The sequence below is a fragment of the Micropterus salmoides genome, unplaced genomic scaffold, assembly GCF_014851395.1.
Source record: "Micropterus salmoides isolate LMB-PRFRI ecotype aquatic unplaced genomic scaffold, ASM1485139v1 Ms_hic_scaffold_8, whole genome shotgun sequence".
Classification (NCBI taxonomy): Eukaryota; Metazoa; Chordata; class Actinopteri; order Centrarchiformes; family Centrarchidae; genus Micropterus; species Micropterus salmoides.
Genome location: NW_024044570.1, coordinates 2,855,136 through 2,873,733, shown reverse-complemented (window position 1 = coordinate 2,873,733; position 18,598 = coordinate 2,855,136). Strand labels below are relative to the sequence as shown.

Genomic DNA, 18,598 nt, shown 5'->3' with positions numbered 1-18,598 from the left:
AAATCTGATATTTCTGCATCACCATTAATCATAACACAGGCCTGACTGACAAGAAACAACAGTGTATGTTTAATCTATCTAATATTGTGTTGGTCAGACTATAAACTGATTTACTGCTTGTCCATTTTGAATGATACAGAAGGTAAAGAGCTTAAAAATGAATCGCATATTAAATCGCAATATTAGTTAAAAAAATAAAAAATAAATAAAAAAAATAAAAATCGCACTAAGATTTTCCAAAATCTTTTAGCCCTACTTATGGATTTAAATTCCGCACACGTAACAATAAAAACTAAACATGCTCATCCAGGGCTATAAAGTACACGTTCAGGTATTCCTTCATCTTCTGAACTCCGGGGACTGACAGTTTGGAAAGGGTCTGAAGGCTTTTCTGCACAGAGGAAGCAGAAAGAGTTAAAGTTAGGATTAGACCTTAGAGCTGACTCACCGCGGGACAAAGCGACCCAGCGAGGGCGCAGACATCCTGGCGTTACGTGGCGTCCTGTGCCTCGCTCGGTCTCCATTATCACTGGAAAAGAAGAAAATGGTGAGGTCACACAGAACATGATGCATTGGGTTTAGTACACAGTGCAGGTTACACGCTGTGAACGACGTCCCTTTAGTGCAGATAAACAAAAGAAATAAACAAAACTATAGAAAAGAACAATTATTTCCTAACAAACTGTACTGGTTGTGCTGAAAATGTAGGAATACACATTTAAAAGGTGAGTGAGATGTGTTGAAGGACAGTTTCTGTTTAAATTCTGCTGAATCCAATGTCTTCATGTTAAGGTGAAGTTGAAGCGACGCTAACACGATGCTTCAGCAGTTAAAGTAAAGTGTTGAAGAAGCTGACGACATCCCTCAGACACTTTAACAACAGTTAGACCTAATAACTGATGTCCAGAGACGATCTAAGGATCAGTGTAATCACCTTGGTGTGGTGAAGAAAACAAAATAGAGATCAAAATCGCGACACAAACGTCCACGATCTGGAGTCGCGGATCCGACAGAGCTCTCTCTCAGAGGCTATTTGTATTAACAGTAGGTTGTTGTAGGTAATTTTCCGCCTTAGATTAGTGTTAATTTACTAGAATCTGCCCTTCTCACACACCTCTGGTCTCTCACGGCAACATGCGGGCTGGCTCCGCCTCTTTCTGTCTCTCTCTCCCTGTATGTGTCTCTGCTGACTTTCTCCATCAGCAGTACGTTTCATAAGGTCGCCCTGTTTAATAAATTCACCTGCGATTCAGTTTTCAAGTGCGCCGCATGTGGATCGAAACTGAAACTGCAGTGGTGCGTTCACTGTCGCACCGTAATATAACATTTCCTGCGTGTCCGGTGACATAATATCAGATGACCTCTCCCTCACTGTTTCTCTGCAAAATGCTAAAGTGGCACCTGCCAAATATACTTTGGCAGGTGCCACTTTACCTGTCCGGCCAGACCAAGTAAAGTATATGTTGAAAACACATAAGTTAGTGCAAGCTGTAGGCCTTTAGGCTATTTTGTAAATATTACACCTTATAAACCCCTTTTTCAACAATACGCCAAGGAAAAAAGGTTGGGAACCACTGAGGAAGAGAATGTTATCTCTTTTCAGTGTTTTCCCACACAAAGGCTTTATTTGGGCGGGCTGCCCAGGTATTTTAAGAGCCGCCTGAGTAAATTTGGCGACGCATTTTACAATCGTTTTTGATTGCAGCACTGCAAAGAGGATATTTGCTCTGTACCTCTCTCACTCGCTCGTTCACACATTGACAACGGACCCGTCTGTGCATTGAATGGTTAGTATCATAAAAACAGCTGCACAAATCTGTCCAACACAACGCCGTCAATGTCGGAGACCCACCTTCAAAGAAATGAATAGCAACCATGTAAGGAGCCGAGCCAACACGGAGAGTTAAAGATTACAGCTGTCGAAGTTGGCACGCTGTACATAGCTGGTAGTCAATGGGTGCGTTCGAGATGACAGCTGCTGACTTTCACCGACTTGATAATGTAACGTGATCTGCGGACGACTGCAGGTGTGGAGTATAGAAACAGCGCCGACAAGTCAGACACAATCTACCTCCGGTAGACTGCGTGAGCTTCCTGTGAGCTTAGAACAATGACCAGGCAAAAGCTGGTTCCAACTTCGTGCAGCCAGAGAAAAGCAACAGCGTGCATGCCTGCCGAGAATTGCATGCACCTTGCGTGTGCCAACGCTCTTTTATGCTGGGAAAAGATGCAGATGCAGATCTCGGCAGGTCGTCTACAACATGTGTTCAGTTGAATTATGCATCCATCCGTTTAGAACCTTTTCAGAGCGCATATTTTTGCTAAATCTCAAGGAATGCTACTTCTACTAAGTGTAATAAAATATTAACAACTCTAAAAACTCATTAAATATATACTTCCAATAAGGGCTGACCCCCAATAGTCGAAGATTCGATGCTTCGATGGGCGGAGCCTGATTCGACTGTCAATCTCACAGACGGAGCTTCGCAGCGAAACAAGGGTCACGGCATCTTGGCGATATGGGGGTGCTCAACGTCTGATTTTACACAGAACTACCAGTTTTCTTCCAATAAGTTAATATACAGCCTATTACAATATACATTTCAAGGTTTAATGCTGTAAACAAACATGTAAAAAGAATAAAACTTGGCGGAAGAGGAACACTCGCTGTAGAGACGGAGCCCCGACTTCACTGGTGTCGTGCCGAGTTGTCGCATCTCGCGGGACTTTCCTGATAATTTATCACCGTTGATGAACCACACAAGGAATATTTTATCATTTTTAAATAGCTGTCAACTTGAAATAGACCCGCGAGGAACCGCGGCGAGAGAGAGAGGAAAGATGTCTATGAAGATTCTCAGTCATCCAGGTCATAGTTATCCAACGAAGGTTAAAATGAAGGGCAACTGGACTTGGTTGAAGCTACTGGAAGACGTTTCGTCCCTCATCCAAAGGACTTCTTCAGTTCTCAGAACTTCTTCAGTTCTCAGAACTGAAGAAGTCCTTTGGATAAGGGACGAAACGTCTTCCAAGTCCAGTTGCCCTTCATTTTAACCTTCGTTGGAGAGAGAGGAAAGGTTCTTCAAAAAGCCTCAGTTTAGCTGGAAATTTACAGAGTAAGTTGAATGAATAGAGACTGCAGCTCTGCAGATTCTCAAGATCAAAGTGGAGCTACCGTGTATAACACCACCCCCCCCAGCGCACAAAAACACACATGATTCAACTATCAGTCGACTGTAGGCAGGACTTGACGATTCTGATTGGACTCTGTAAATCCTTAGTCGGGGACAGCCCTAGTTTGAATCATTTAACACCATTGATGAACCCCACAAAGATTATTATAGCGTTTAAAAGCAGTATTTGGAAGTGCATGCAATTCTCGGCAGGCATGCGATAAACACAAGAGATGAAACTCACTCCAGCTCCTCAAAGTCCACATCGCTATTATCCATGGAGTTGGACGGGTTGCTGGCAGGGCTGTCGGATGAAGTCGACATGGCCCGTAGGCGGTTCTGCTGATAGCGAAGTGAACGCTGACGAATGCTGTCTCGCCTCGACAGATACTGGATCATTCTCTGGGCGTAGTAAGCAGCTGGAGAAAGCCTGGACAGCAGAGCACGAGTTTAACACATGACTGAAATCGCTCTGTTTCAAATCTCCTGATCCCCGTTGCTCGTCTCATTATACCAAAACGGAGGCCAAACCCAAACTTGTTTTTTGCTTTAACCCCCAGTGTCCCATCTAATCTCAGAAAGAGTGTTTTCATGGGGGAGAGAGCCCCGTCTATAAACTCAGAGACCCCTGGCTTTCTGCCCTGGCACAGGAAGCCCTTCTTTTATCCTCTGTTATGAGAAGTGTGTTGAACTGCAGAGCCTGTGCCGAGGGCAATAATTTAAAGCTGACACTTGGCTGGGAAGTCAAAGAGAAGTCCTACATCCGCGTCTGAAAATTGTTCAAGTAATTACAAGGTTGTATGAACTTGTAAAACAGAGGCAGCTCTGAGTCGGCCTTTCCAACTACTGTTACTGCTGACTATGCAGTTCATAAAATGACAGGGCACAAGCTCTTCATCCCGCAAAGGATTCAGTCCAAACAGAAAATGGCCACCACTAGAAATCCCAGAAACATCTTTAATAATGTTTGAAAGACTATTCAGGCCACAGCCAGCAGGAAATACTGTACCTGGCTGGCTGGAGGTAACTGTAGCGTATTAGTGTACCTGGCTGGATGGGGGTAACTGTAGCGTATTAGTGTACCTGGCTAGATGGGGGTAACTGTAGCGTATTAGTGTACCTGGCTGGCTGGGGGTAACTGTAGCGTATTAGTGTACCTGGCTGGCTGGGGGTAACTGTAGCGTATTACTGTACCTGGCTAGATGGGGGTAACTGTAGCGTATTACTGTACCTGGCTAGATGGGGGTAACTGTAGCGTATTAGTGTACCTGGCTAGATGGGGGTAACTGTAGTGTATTACTGTACCTGGCTGGATGGGGGTAACTGTAGTGTATTAGTGTACCTGGCTAGATGGGGGTAACTGTAGCGTATTAGTGTACCTGGCTAGATGGGGGTAACTGTAGCGTATTAGTGTACCTGGCTAGATGGGGGTAACTGTAGCGTATTAGTGTACCTGGCTGGATGGGGGTAACTGTAGCGTATTACTGTACCTGGCTGGATGGGGGTAACTGTAGCGTATTAGTGTACCTGGCTGGATGGGGGTAACTGTAGCGTATTACTGTACCTGGCTGGATGGGGGTAACTGTAGCGTATTAGTGTACCTGGCTGGATGGGGGTAACTGTAGCGTATTACTGTACCTGGCTGGATGGGGGTAACTGTAGCGTATTAGTGTACCTGGCTGGCTGGGGGTAACTGTAGCGTATTAGTGTACCTGGCTGGCTGGGGGTAACTGTAGCGTATTAGTGTACCTGGCTGGCTGGGGGTAACTGTAGCGTATTAGTGTACCTGGCTGGCTGGGGGTAACTGTAGCGTATTAGTGTACCTGGCTGGCTGGGGGTAACTGTAGCGTATTAGTGTACCTGGCTGGATGGGGGTAACTGTAGCGTATTAGTGTACCTGGCTAGATGGGGGTAACTGTAGCGTATTAGTGTACCTGGCTAGATGGGGGTAACTGTAGCGTATTAGTGTACCTGGCTGGATGGGGGTAACTGTAGCGTATTACTGTACCTGGCTGGATGGGGGTAACTGTAGCGTATTAGTGTACCTGGCTGGATGGGGGTAACTGTAGCGTATTAGTGTACCTGGCTGGATGGGGGTAACTGTAGCGTATTACTGTACCTGGCTGGATGGGGGTAACTGTAGCGTATTACTGTACCTGGCTGGATGGGGGTAACTGTAGCGTATTACTGTACCTGGCTGGATGGGGGTAACTGTAGCGTATTAGTGTACCTGGCTAGATGGGGGTAACTGTAGCGTATTAGTGTACCTGGCTAGATGGGGGTAACTGTAGTGTATTACTGTACCTGGCTGGATGGGGGTAACTGTAGCGTATTAGTGTACCTGGCTAGATGGGGGTAACTGTAGCGTATTAGTGTACCTGGCTGGCTGGGGGTAACTGTAGTGTATTACTGTACCTGGCTGGATGGGGGTAACTGTAGTGTATTAGTGTACCTGGCTAGATGGGGGTAACTGTAGCGTATTAGTGTACCTGGCTAGATGGGGGTAACTGTAGCGTATTAGTGTACCTGGCTGGATGGGGGTAACTGTAGCGTATTAGTGTACCTGGCTGGATGGGGGTAACTGTAGCGTATTACTGTACCTGGCTGGATGGGGGTAACTGTAGCGTATTAGTGTACCTGGCTAGATGGGGGTAACTGTAGCGTATTAGTGTACCTGGCTGGATCGGGGTAACTGTAGCGTATTACTGTACCTGGCTGGATCGGGGTAACTGTAGCGTATTACTGTACCTGGCTAGATGGGGGTAACTGTAGTGTATTAGTGTACCTGGCTGGATGGGGGTAACTGTAGTGTATTACTGTACCTGGCTGGATGGGGGTAACTGTAGTGTATTACTGTACCTGGCTGGATGGGGGTAACTGTAGTGTATTAGTGTACCTGGCTGGATGGGGGTAACTGTAGCGTATTAGTGTACCTGGCTGGATGGGGGTAACTGTAGTGTATTAGCGTACCTGGCTGGATGGGGGTAACTGTAGTGTATTACTGTACCTGGCTGGATGGGGGTAACTGTAGTGTATTACTGTACCTGGCTGGATGGGGGTAACTGTAGTGTATTAGTGTACCTGGCTGGATGGGGGTAACTGTAGTGTATTAGTGTACCTGGCTGGATCGGGGTAACTGTAGTGTATTAGCGTACCTGGCTGGATGGGGGTAACTGTAGTGTATTAGTGTACCTGGCTGGATCGGGGTAAATGGGGTGGTCTCTCGATCCTGACATGTCATAGCGAGACAACGATAACAGAGATGATTCCAACAGTCGTCTGTATGAAAGAAACAGACGGACAGATGTTACAGGCAGAGATAATTACTGAATATAATCATCTGGATAAATGTTAATATTTAAACTTACCCTGTGACTAAAAGCAGATGCTCAACAGCATGTCAGCCAACCAATGGTTGACAGGCTGTGAAACAGAGACCTCTCCCTCGCCCCAAACTAAGATTAACCCAAAGATATAAATGTCTACTATATATAAATGTCTGTTACCACAAAGGTGGTAAAACTTGAATTTCAAACTTCACTTTCTCAGTGATTTTTCTGTATTCAAAGAATCTTAGCCACTGACAATGAAAGTGATGACACAAAGGGATCATACCTCCTCAGCGAGTCCTCATCTGGGGGGTCTACAGGCATTTCTTGGCTTAAGGCCTCCGGTGGCTCTGCCGACCTGCCGACAGCAGCCTGCCGGTACACTCTCTCCCACTGCGCTGTGTCCTGGTTGTACACCAGCCCCACTGTCTGCTCTCCAGCCTGGCTGGGGGTCGGGGCTATCGGGAAGGACACCGTTCCTCCACCGTGGGGAGGCGGCTGCTCGCTGGGCACTGGTGGCGCCCTCCTCTCTGGGGGTTGGGCTTCTACTGTCCTCCTTCCATCCTCAGGCTGCCAAGGGGAAGAAGGAGGAAAGGAGGGGGAAGAGGAGGAGGGCTCCAGAGTGGAGGCCGAGGTGGAGGAGGCCTGGTTGGTGCGCTCCCAGCGCTGAGAGTCATGGTTAAAGGTCAGCAGGTTGTGGCATGCCCGGCAGCGGTTCAGATGGCCTCGGGAGGCCGGGGGAGGGATATTGTTCTCCAGGCTGTTGGAGGTAGGAGGAGGAGGGAGAGGAGGCTGGTAGTGGATTATAGTAGGGGAGGAGGTGGAGGAAGTTGAGGAAGGTCCAGGTCTCTCTGGGTCCATGTTATTATTGAGCAACTCCTGGCTCTGCTCCTGACTTCCATCCGCCATGCTGCCCCCTAACGGGGGCTCCAGGTCCTGCATGCGGTCAAACTCCATGAAGTAGCGGCTCAGGTTGCACTGCAGCACGTTGCGGAAGGAGGCCGTGTTGCTGCGAGAGCCATCCCAGAATGGATGATGCCCGCTGCTTGTACCGGAACCATCTCGGGCCCCGGGCTCTCCTTGCTGGGGGAAACCCCGTCCTTCGGAGGCAGAGGTGTAGACAGGGGACTGAGAGGAGCCGTCCTGCTGACGGAGCACTGACAGGAGGCTGATTGAGGAAGAGGAGGTTCTGGGAGGGAGCATACCTAAACCAACTCCACCCTCCCTCATACTTAGCAGGTTGCGTGTCCAGTCGGGTCCTGGTCTGGAGGTGGAGTGCGGCTCGACGCCGCTCGGTGCGGTGGGATTAAGAGAAGTGCCAGCGCTGTAGTAGACCGAGGTAAAGGCAGAGGGTCGTTCTGAGGGCTGTCTGGGCTCCGTACGGGCCGAAGAGAAAGTGGAAGCCGGGGTAGGCTGAGGAGTTTCAGAGGACACCCTGGGATCAGAGGGCGTCGCATTAGCAGCCAGGGAACTGTTGCGATTGACGGAGCAGCGACTACATAGACAAACCATGCCGAGGTGCTGGGTGCAGCCCGGGAAGGGAGGTCCGCGTTCAGAGGTGGGGTACTGGGCCAGAGGCATGCTGGGAGACTCTCCGACATTGCTTCCATTTTCACCCAGAGGGCGTGGCTGCTCCCCCGCCGCCTGAGCCCCAGGAGAGCGTGACGACAAGATGTGGAGGAAATTGTGGAGGATGGGTGTGCGGCGAACCGGCTGGGAAGGCAGGAAAGAGCGCTGGCGGAAGTGAGGCATCTCAACACTGTCCATAGGAACCTCCGAGTCCTCCTCGCTCTGAAAGACAGAAACCGCTCTGAGAACTCCACTCACCTCTCTGATTAACGACAGAAACACATCAACGGTGCTCACCTGCTGGTTGGACGGATTCACTATCGCCGTCAGTAGGTTGTGACCAAGAGGATCAAACCTCACCAACCTGAAAGGAACAAGTGAACAAATAAATGACAACGTAAAACACAAGGATCTGTTGATGTGCTTTTTAATTGGTATTCAAACATATAAAGGCCAGACGCTACTAAAAAATTAATGAACAGAACACTTTCTATTTTTTGAAAAAAAAAAAAAATTCCAATTCTTCACAAACACATCCTGAAGTTTTTTCATATTAAAAGCTTACATAAAAAGGGAAAGGCGGCATCACTTTCAATGCCGATACCCGTCAAAAGCTGACCTGCCTGTGTCCTCTGTGGACATGGACATTATAGTGAATTTATCAAGATTATGGAAACATGGAGGAAGTGTTGAGTTTGTATTAACTGGAGAAATAAAGGCCTGGTTCTTACACAAGCCTCTCCAACATTGGGTTGGGTATCAAGGATCAGTTCAAAGTTGAGACAGTTACCAAGTTTCAAAGAACCGCGGACTCGTTAATACCCGTGCATTTGGATCCTGCTCCTCGGTTCCTAATTTCCTGCATATCTCAGCTCCTGACTGAACTGCAGTGAGCATTTTACAGCCCAACCAAGTGTCTATTAGGGCGCTTTCACACCTGTAGCTCGGTTCATTTGGTCTGGACCAAGTGAAAAAATATTATACGCTGTTGCATTTTAGTTCTGGTCCGGTTAATGTTCACACTGCAGTTTTACAAACGAAGTTTTGGCGACTGTCATCCTGCAACATCAGGACCCACGCGGGGAAATCAAACTCCGGTGACTGACAGACGTTTATGCAGCACTTTAACGCTTCTGGTCTGTCTCACAAAGAGCTCACAAACCGCACCAAGGGGGGAAACAAACTCTAGCGCGATTCAACCGAACTGAATGAGGCAGGTGTGAAAGCCCCCTTATCTGCCAGGATTTGCTACGCCGACTTAACGTCACCTCATTTGTTAAGTCAACAAAGAAGGAAGAAGAGAGTCCTTCCGTTTCCAGTCCTGGACCATGGCGGACCGCAGCAATGCTCCAAAGTTTGACTTAGCTTTACCAAAAACCTGCAACAGCTGCAGTCAGGAGGTTTGGTGCGAGGGAGGAAGCATCTCCGACATGCTGAAGCGTTTCCTTCAACACGGCGTGAATCTGAAGGAACCCGCCGTGTTCAACGTGTCGCGCTCTCCCAGCCTCAACGACGCCCCAGATCCAGCTAACGCTAACAGTAGCAACGACTCCAGTACAAAACACAGGTGAGCTGACGTTCACCTTTTATACTGAAGGGAAACCAATGATGGCTACAGATGAGACGAGTCCCAGAGACGCCGCTCTAGGACAGAGACTCCTTTCACTTTAGAGACACGAAGGGGAAGAGGAGGAAGGTGGTGACGGGGTTGGAGTCCGAAGCGGATTCCTTAAGTAGAATCAATACAACTGAAACGATACCCAGCCCTAGCCCCACATAAACGCCTTGTTCTCTCTGTCACTGAGGTAAATAAAAATGTATTTAGAAGTGAGGCTACTTTAGTTTTTAGAGAATTCAAGAATTCTAAACCAGATTTGCAGTTTATGTTCATGCAAGCGTGAGCAGCGTCCACCACAGTGGAGGAATGTTGTTGGTACAGTGCGGTGGAGTGAAACGTGCCGACTCTTCACCGGCTAACTCTTCTCTAAAGTCACCGCGGTGGACTCGTGGTGTCAGCACAGGTGCTCTGTCAAACCCACCGGACTCTCTCCGTGTCACTGCCCGTCTTGACCACGGCGAAGGGCTCCGGTCGGCTCCAGTCCCAGAAGTGGAGCTCGTTGTTGGTGGCGATGAGGAGCAGCTGAGCCGTCGGGTGGAAAGCCAAGGACGCAATGGCAACGTTGCTCTCTGTAAACCAGCTCTCACTGCCGCCCTGCAGGAACAGCACATACTCTCATTTCAGCATCACCGCGGATAATCAAAAACACGTCTATTTAAACATTAAAAATTGCTTTTTTCGATTACTTTATTTCAAGCAAGCAAGAGGTTTTATATTTCACTCGTCACCTCATTACGTGAAAGGCTTCAGAAGACCAAACCGTGCATCTTAAACAGCTGTGATGGGCAATATCAGGCCAAAAGCAGCAAATCTAATCATTTATTTTTATTACATACATTTCTTGATTGATCATTTGGTCTATAAAAATGCACATCACAGTATCCTGCAGTTCAAGGTGACGTCATCTAATGTCTTGTTTTGTCCGATCAACAGTCCAAAACCCAAAGATACTCAGATTACTAAAAGACCAAGAACAGAAGCACAATCTTACATGTGAGAACTTGGAACCGTGCAACAGCATTTACATTTTTACTCGATTAACTGACTTATTATTGGAGCCTGAAAATGAAACCTAAAAGACAAAATGGACGGAGGTAAAGATCGATACTGCATCACGTTGTACTTCACAGGGCAACATTATTTGGTGTACCACCTTCACTACGTCAGTTACTCACATGCAGGTCCCAGATACGGACTTCGCCGTCAAGGCACCCGGAAGCCACCAGGCCGGGGATTGTGGGGTGAAAGGTCACGCACCAGGGGGTTCTGCGGTGGCCCACTAAGGAATGTAGGCACTTTCCAGTCTTCACCTCCGTTATGTAAATGTTGTGGTTGACATGCGTGGAAGCCATGAGGGTCCTATGAGAAGCAAAGAGTTCACGGTGCTTTCATTTCTTTATTTTTGCTAACCCAGGTGCTAAAAGCTGCTGAAATACTGAGGCTCCACCCACGCTCCTACGTCTTCGTTTTAAAACTCAGACCTTCTGCTGCGTCTCCGCCTCCCGTCCAGACTAAAACGGCCAATCTGGACACCTGAAATGTGTAAGTGTGAAAACGCTGCGGACCCCGTTTTGGTTTTAATCTCCGGTGTAGCGTGTTAGAGCTGACAGGTGCAAACGATGACGCTCACGTTTGGCTTCCTGATTGGCTCTTATCAGTCATGCAAAGCAGAAACACGATGCTGCTGACAGTTTTATTAAAATGCTCTGTCCTGTGTAAATAACACTTCTACACTTGTCCTCTGCATATCGCCGTATTTACTTTGCGGCGACTCCCAGCCTGTTTCCCGCCGCCACAGCCTCTTTGTCCTCTCGTGTTTAATACAGACGGCGATGAGATCTGATAAGCAGCTTAAATGATGGAGCGGACAGAGATCGCTTTAAAAGAAAAACGGAGTAGTGTGGAAGGAGCCTCACTGTACTGTATTTACTACAAATTCAGTCTGACCGACTTCCAGGTCAAATCAAAATATTTCCAGAGAGAATTCTGAAATATCGTCTACTTTTATTAAGTGTGGGAGGACGAACTCACCTGTCGGGGCTGAACGCCAGCAGGAACGTTGACCGAGGGCTGTCCGGCAGCTCCACTTTCTGTCAGGGACACAAAAGCATCAGGGAATCAAAACTATGCAGTAGTTCTTATAAAAAGGGAAGAGAACAGCATCAGGGCGGCTGTAGACTGTTTATCGGTAAACTCGTTGGTAGCTCGTTCCACCATCGTGGTGTCACAGATGAGAACAGGGACTGAGGTTGCTTCGTGTGAAGGGATGGCAGAGCCAGGCGGCGTTTGTTGGAGGAGCGTAGTGGCCCAGAAGGAACGTAGCCTTGGACTGTTGAGTTTATATAGATGGTGCAGAGCCAAATAACTAAGAGAACTAACATGATTATCTTTATCTTTCTGAGGAGGGAATATTGGTACAATCAGTACAGAACAGTCCAGCAAACAGCAGTCACCACTCACTGTATTTGACAGCAGACTTAAAGAACTGTAAAATCCACAGTAAAGTGACTCAGGTCCCTAAGATTTCCACTGCGCGGCAGGGCTGGACAATAAAACAACAATAAGAACTATCGCAATATAATTTCTCTCAATAACAATATCACAAATCTTGATCTTAATGATTATCATGCACCTTAGAGACTTTGCCGTGGATTGGGCGTATTCAGAAGAAAACACCAGAGTGATTTTTTGTGACCAAATGTCTAGATTTTTTTTCTGGGTTATTAACGTGATGCTGTTGTGTTTCCTAAGTTAATTTCAGCTTCAACCGCAGTGGAACAAGTCGGGATGAAATCTAAAATATTTTATGAAGCGGTGTGTATTAATACTTCTCCTCAGTAACACTGAGTACAGATGTGATGTGTAGTCCACGTGCAGGGCGACCTCGAGTTAACCACCAACTAAACCTGCTCGGAGCAGTTTAGAGATGCGGCGTAAATTGCCATGGCAACAGACCTCGGGTGACAACTATCCACCTTTCGTAGTGCGGGTTAATCAGGAAGTTCCACCTGACGTTACCTGGATAAGACGGTTACCTCGCTTGGTAGTACAGGCCACTGGTGTTATCAGAATTGTTTTGAATGTTCTACCTCAGATTTGTGAAGGGATCCACTGTTCTGTTCTGACCATAAAAGAAGAGTTTAAACCACAATTAACCATCAGGTCTCCTAAACTTTCACTCAGGAGCAAAAATCAGCCTTTAAACTCAAAAGAAAAAATTATTTGACATTTATCGTGATAATTATTGATATTAAAATGATGACATTTTTTTATCGTGACAACATTTTTGGCCACGTCGTCCAGCCCTACTCTGCGGTTTACTCATTTAGCTGACGCTTTTATCTGAAGGGCTGGACGATTTCACCTAAAATTATAACGATTAATTGAACATTTCACCTCAATTACGATTATTGAACTATTATTTTGTTTTTTTTCCCCTGACAAGGTTTGTACTGTAAAACTGCTCAACTATAAGCTTGGGTTTATTTACTCAGATTTCACAAATCCATTATCTAAATGTTTATCAAAAATGTAAGGGTGACGTGCACATTACAGACATGGTCCCCCTATATTCGGCGAATGAGAGAGAGCGAGCGGCAGAAAGTGACGCTGAAAGCGAGCGAGTAAATAAGCTGGCAGTCTGGCAGTAAATGTCACAGTGTGTCCGTTATTAAGTCAGTTGTTTCCACAACTGCTTTTCTAACGTAAGGCCATTAGCGCTGGCTAGCATCTCCCTGAGCTTCAGACTCAGGTATGAAGTATGAGCAGGACCGGACGGATCACATGACTACACACGCTGTGTTTCAAGGGCAAAGTGGCATCAACACGCACAATATGAACAGGATTAAAAAGGGCTCTGAATTTTGGTTTCAATTACTTTTCAATTAATTGTCCAGCCCTAGTCAGAGGTCACACGCCTCTGAAGTGTCATATTGGTAGATGTGTCACAGCGGGAGTCGAACCGAGGCCTCTTACATCAGAGGCATGTGTCTTGTCCACTGTCCCCCAAACCTGATAATAAAAATGGAATCAGCTGTTTATCAGTTTTTTCCAAGCATTATAAGCGTCTTTTTCACAGCACTTAATTATCATTAAGCTAGTAATAACCTATAGATAGGGGACAATTCACAGTACAAGTACTGCAACAATACTTCATGTGCGACTACATTTTTTTCTTGGTCGATCTGGTGCACTGAATCTTTCACAGGAAATATTTCTGTGGGCAGCATCTATCTGGGAGTCAGAGCGTTCAGCTATCAAGCTCCTCTCCTGTGGAACCAGGTTCCAGTTTGGGTTCAGGAGGCAGACACCATCTCCACATTTAAGAGTAGGCTTAAGACTTTCCTCTTTGATAAAGCTTATAGTTAGGGCTGGCTCAGGTGAGTCCTGAACCATCCCTTAGTTATGCTGCTATAGGCCTAGACTGCCGGGGGATTTCCCATGATGCACTGAGCTCCTCTCTCCTCTACTTTCTCTCCCTCTGTATGCAACCTCATCCCATTATTGCATGTTACTAACACAACTTCTCCCCTTTCCGGTAGTCTTGTGCTTTCTCGTCTCTCTCCTCTCTCCTCCTGTCACTTCCTGCAGGTGTTTCTGGCTCTGGAGCTGTGGAGTCTGGATCTGTGGTTGCGGGTCACCTGCTGCCCCCGTGTTCCTGCTCGACACCCTCTGCTGCAACGACTATTGTTGCTGGTCCTATTGTTATTATAATAATTACCACTACTATAAATATCTGTACCATTTTTCATTTAGTCTATAGCAACATCACCTTTACTGTCTGTACCTCTGTGTGTATATTGTGTAGTCTCTCTCTCTCTCATCGAGGCAGATGGCCGCCCACCCTGAGCCATGGTTCTGCTCGAGGTTTCTGCCTCTTAAAGGAAGTTTTCCTTGCCTCTGTCTCCTAGTGCTGCTCTTGGTGGGAACTGTTGGGCTTCTGTAAATATCATCACAGAGTACGGTCTAGACCTGCTCTTTATGAAAAGCGCTGTGAGATAACTGTTGTTGTGATTTGGCGCTTTATAAATAAAATTGAATCAATCTCTGTGTGTCTGTTTTCCACAAAACCCACTTGTGAAAGAAGGTGAGAGTAATGAGGTTTCTATGTTCCACTGAGCCCGCTAACTTCCTGTTAGTTATCAAACTGACAGTGAGACGTCGCAGGAGTTGTGATGCTGAAAAGAAGTTTTTAAGTTTGTTTGGCCGCCAGTAACACAGGCTTCAAAGCACGGAGCACTTCCTGGGAGCTTTTCTATCTGAGAGCAGCACACGCTTTTGAGTCATCTTGAGTGTTTTGAATTTTCACTTTCTCATTTTAAACATCAGCACTGTTTAAGTTTTGTTTTACAATAATAAAGTTTTGACCATTTTCTGAATACATAACTCTTGAATACCAGAATGAGGAATTCCTCCAGAAGTGAGTCTCAACCCAACTCATGTTGTTTCAGCAGACACACACCTGACTCTGCCATTTCATCCAGCGGACTTTCTCCTCCACCAGCAGCTGCAGGAGCCTCTGGGAGCCAAAGGTCTGGGAGCCTCGCTCCCGGCTGGACAGGATCCGGACCGAGTTCCTCTGACGGGACGCCATGTTGTTACCGGAGGCCTTGGCTAATTGGCTGCTCACTCCCGCTGCTGCCAGTCCGTTGCCATGCAGAGTCTAGGCTGAGGGAGAGCAGGGCAGTGGTTCAGTGTGAATACATATTAGAGGAAGTTGGCCGCAGTGTCGTGAGCACGGGTCACGTTGCTTAATAAACACCACACAAAGAAAACACTAGAAAACACAGTACTGGGATATGTAGTTCATTTGTGAGGGTGGCACTTGGTCGGTCAAAACAAAACTCATTTATTTATATATAAAGTGGTTCTGTAGCAATCCGGATAATCACAGGACCTTTAAATAAAAAGCATTAAAACGTTGAAGTAGCTCTGCAACAGTGATTTGGGTGATACCTGTAAAGCTTTCTGAGTTAGTGCTGAAGGTTTCTTAAAAAACGTGTCACCACACAAAGATATTAATCTCGGATGCCAGTTTTGTAAACAATTGCCCAACCTGTCTACAAACTCAATCTGTTAGTTGACTGACGGCAAATTAATCTGCAGCTATTTCTGTAATAATTAGGCTAACTGAAGTTTAGATCATAGTTAATGGCACCGGGCGGGGGGGGGGGGGGGGGGCTGATAGGACACTGAGCTCAGCAGGTGAAGTACTGAGCTCACAGCTCACGACTTGTTACTTTACATTTCGCTGAAATTCAGCCGTGTGTTGCAGTCGGGAGATGCAGTGACTTAAACATATAGCGAGTAAAAAAATAATATAACTAAGTATAATATGTGATTTGTTAAGCTGTGAGGAAAAGTCCGTTAGGCACGCAGTGTAAAGTGCAGCAGACTTAAGCTAATAATGGTGACCAGCAGGTTGTAGCAGTTATAACCCAGTCATCTTGGCTCGAGCTGAACTAAACGAGGGTCTGAGGGGGAATTTAGGCTTTTTTTTGTATGGACCACATGATTAATCAAAATAATTAGTAAGTAAGTAAAATAATCAGCATCTGCAAACACGCTGCAGGAATGTGAGCTAGTTAAAATGAACGTGAGGCAGTTCTTACAGCCTGTAGTTAGTATTTAAAATGAATGTAGTAGGCCTGAGTTTAGTTCCAGTGAAGTTGCTCAGGGGATCACACGGACGTCCCAGAACCCAGAGAGAGCAGCTCTGGGACGCAGCACGCCACAAGCAGCTTTCACATGTTGCCATGTCATTTCATTTTAACACATCTGTGACGTCTGATGGAAGCAGGACTGTTAACGTTTGGATCTCCAGGCTGGTTAAAAAATCCAGGCCAAGCTCAAGCTAATGAGGTACAATCTCTCAACAGCTTCAATCGCTGATCCCACCTGCTTCAGCCGAGCTCGCGGTCACACTGCTCGGTTCCCACTGTGCATGTTTGGAATTTTTGGATCAGTATGAATGTGGAGGACAGCGAGGCCGAGAGAGAGAGTTCAATTAGTTTCCACTGGGAAAAATAAAAGGAGAAGAAAAGAGTAACCCAAGCACCTTCACAAGAAGTACGGCTGCAACTGACCATCATTTCCATGATCGATCAATATGTTTGATTAATATCATAACTGTTTGGGCTGTAAAAACAGCAGAATTTTTTTTCCCCCCGGTCAAAAGTCCAAAACTAAAAAGATGTTTAAAATTCTAACTGAAATGATTAGTCAATAATCAATTAATCATGAGGCATTTTTCCAGCACAAATACCACAAACACTCTGCAGTCCCAGCTCATTAGGTGTGAGAATATTCTGCTTTTCTGCCTCTTTTGTGACAACGCTGAAGTTAGCTTCCGATTCAGACAGATAAGGCAAAAGTGAAGGGAAATCGCTTTTTATTTAACACGTTCTTTTGAGATTGAGGTTCTTGGACTGATGTTTGAACAAAACAAGCAAACTGAAGACAGAATATAATCGTTAGATTATTAAAGAAAAAAATCCATACTCTTAAAACACCAACATCACAGCCAGAGAGTTTTTTTGCTCTCCACACATCTTAAATTAAAATGTTTACACCACCTTTATTCATTCACACTATATAATGCAAAACTGCAGTACAACCAAAACCTCCATCCAAATAATACATGTTTCCTGAATACTGACAGCAAAACCAAATTGGTGCAATAAGATGAACTATCCACAGTAACCACCACAAACATATAATCTGACATAAAACAAAGGGAGGTTTAAATGATCCCTTCCAATAGCAACATCAATGCTAATAATAGTTCTCTCTAACCCTTACCTCATCAGTGGGCAGCTTAATACTATCAAACGTGATATAGGTGTCTAAAAGTGTGATTAATATAAGACATAAAGCCAGTTTAGATGCACGCCACACCAAAATAAACAGTTAGCTTTGAATATATGACGAACAAACAGATGCCAATTTGTTCCTGGCAGCAGTTTATATGTTAGCCTGCTAGCTAGATGTGTAACCTTACTTTTGTTTAGCAGAGCAGTTAATACTCTGGCTAATGTGCCAACCCAGATACACGATGATGTTTTGAAAACCATTATCGACCCCCTAAAATCTTAATTTATGTGATGTTAGCTAGCCTTTTAAAGCCGTTCTGAGGCAGCTAACCGAGGAGCTAAATTAGCTCATTCCGGACATAGTTACCAAGCCAACGATCTGGAAAACAAAGCGCCAGGGATTTTGGGATTTTAATAAGATTGAGGTGAATTTACAGGCATAAATATATTATTGACGTATGATTTAAACAATACTGATGGTGAAAAAAATCAATAAAACCGAGCTGTACGGCCTACCTTCCTTTATCGAGTCGCTGTCCGGCTGTGCCATCATAGGCGTTGCTAACAGGCTATATGGAGTTAGCTATGCTAGGTAGTTAGCTCGGCCAAAAACGGAAAATGTGGCCGCTGCAAATAAAAATAATCTGCCTAACGTTAACATGTGATTTACGGTTATTCTAATGCGCAGCGTCAACTGGAATCAGTGGACAACTTTCATGTTATCTGAGGGATGTGAGGACAAAATGTTTTCCAAGGCATCGGTCCAATGTTTTACTAGCTGCCCGACGCCTAAACTGCTACTGCGTAACTAGCTAACTGCTAGTTAGCCACACACAGGCTTATCAACAGAGCACCGATTACAACTAATCGAACGCACCTTAGCTCGACTTTCCGTTCACTAAAATTAAATGTTTTTATGGTGTAGTCCAGCAACCAAATTAAAAAGTATTCTCAGTACTTCTATAATTGTTTTAGTGTGTTTGAAGATCAATTAAATCCACCGTGGAATCCCATAATTAGTAGCAAGAGGCGACTCTTACATCAACTACAAATCCTGGAAATAGTTGCTTTTTTTCTCTCAGGGTCAATTTTTTATTT

The 18,598-nt window shown here is 45.8% G+C and overlaps 1 protein-coding gene across 2 annotated transcripts in view; it reads right to left on the bottom strand.

Annotated features, from left to right (window-relative positions):
• Positions 1–18,322, bottom strand: part of ambra1b (autophagy/beclin-1 regulator 1b) — a 34,383-nt gene extending 16,061 nt beyond the window's left edge. The window contains exons 1-10 of one of the 2 annotated variants that reach the window (XM_038705192.1): positions 18,017–18,322; positions 15,151–15,356; positions 11,721–11,779; positions 10,865–11,048; positions 10,111–10,283; positions 8,369–8,435; positions 6,789–8,293; positions 6,366–6,452; positions 3,418–3,603; positions 449–529 (exon numbers count right to left, since the gene is read on the bottom strand). In XM_038705192.1, coding sequence (XP_038561120.1) covers positions 449–529; positions 3,418–3,603; positions 6,366–6,452; positions 6,789–8,293; positions 8,369–8,435; positions 10,111–10,283; positions 10,865–11,048; positions 11,721–11,779; positions 15,151–15,282 — 2,474 coding nt within the window. In that variant the 5' untranslated portion in view covers positions 15,283–15,356; positions 18,017–18,322. The remainder of the gene's footprint in view (positions 1–448; positions 530–3,417; positions 3,604–6,365; positions 6,453–6,788; positions 8,294–8,368; positions 8,436–10,110; positions 10,284–10,864; positions 11,049–11,720; positions 11,780–15,150; positions 15,357–18,016) is intronic. The other variant, XM_038705193.1, reaches the window with a different exon arrangement.
• Between the last annotated feature and the right edge of the window lie 276 nt (positions 18,323–18,598).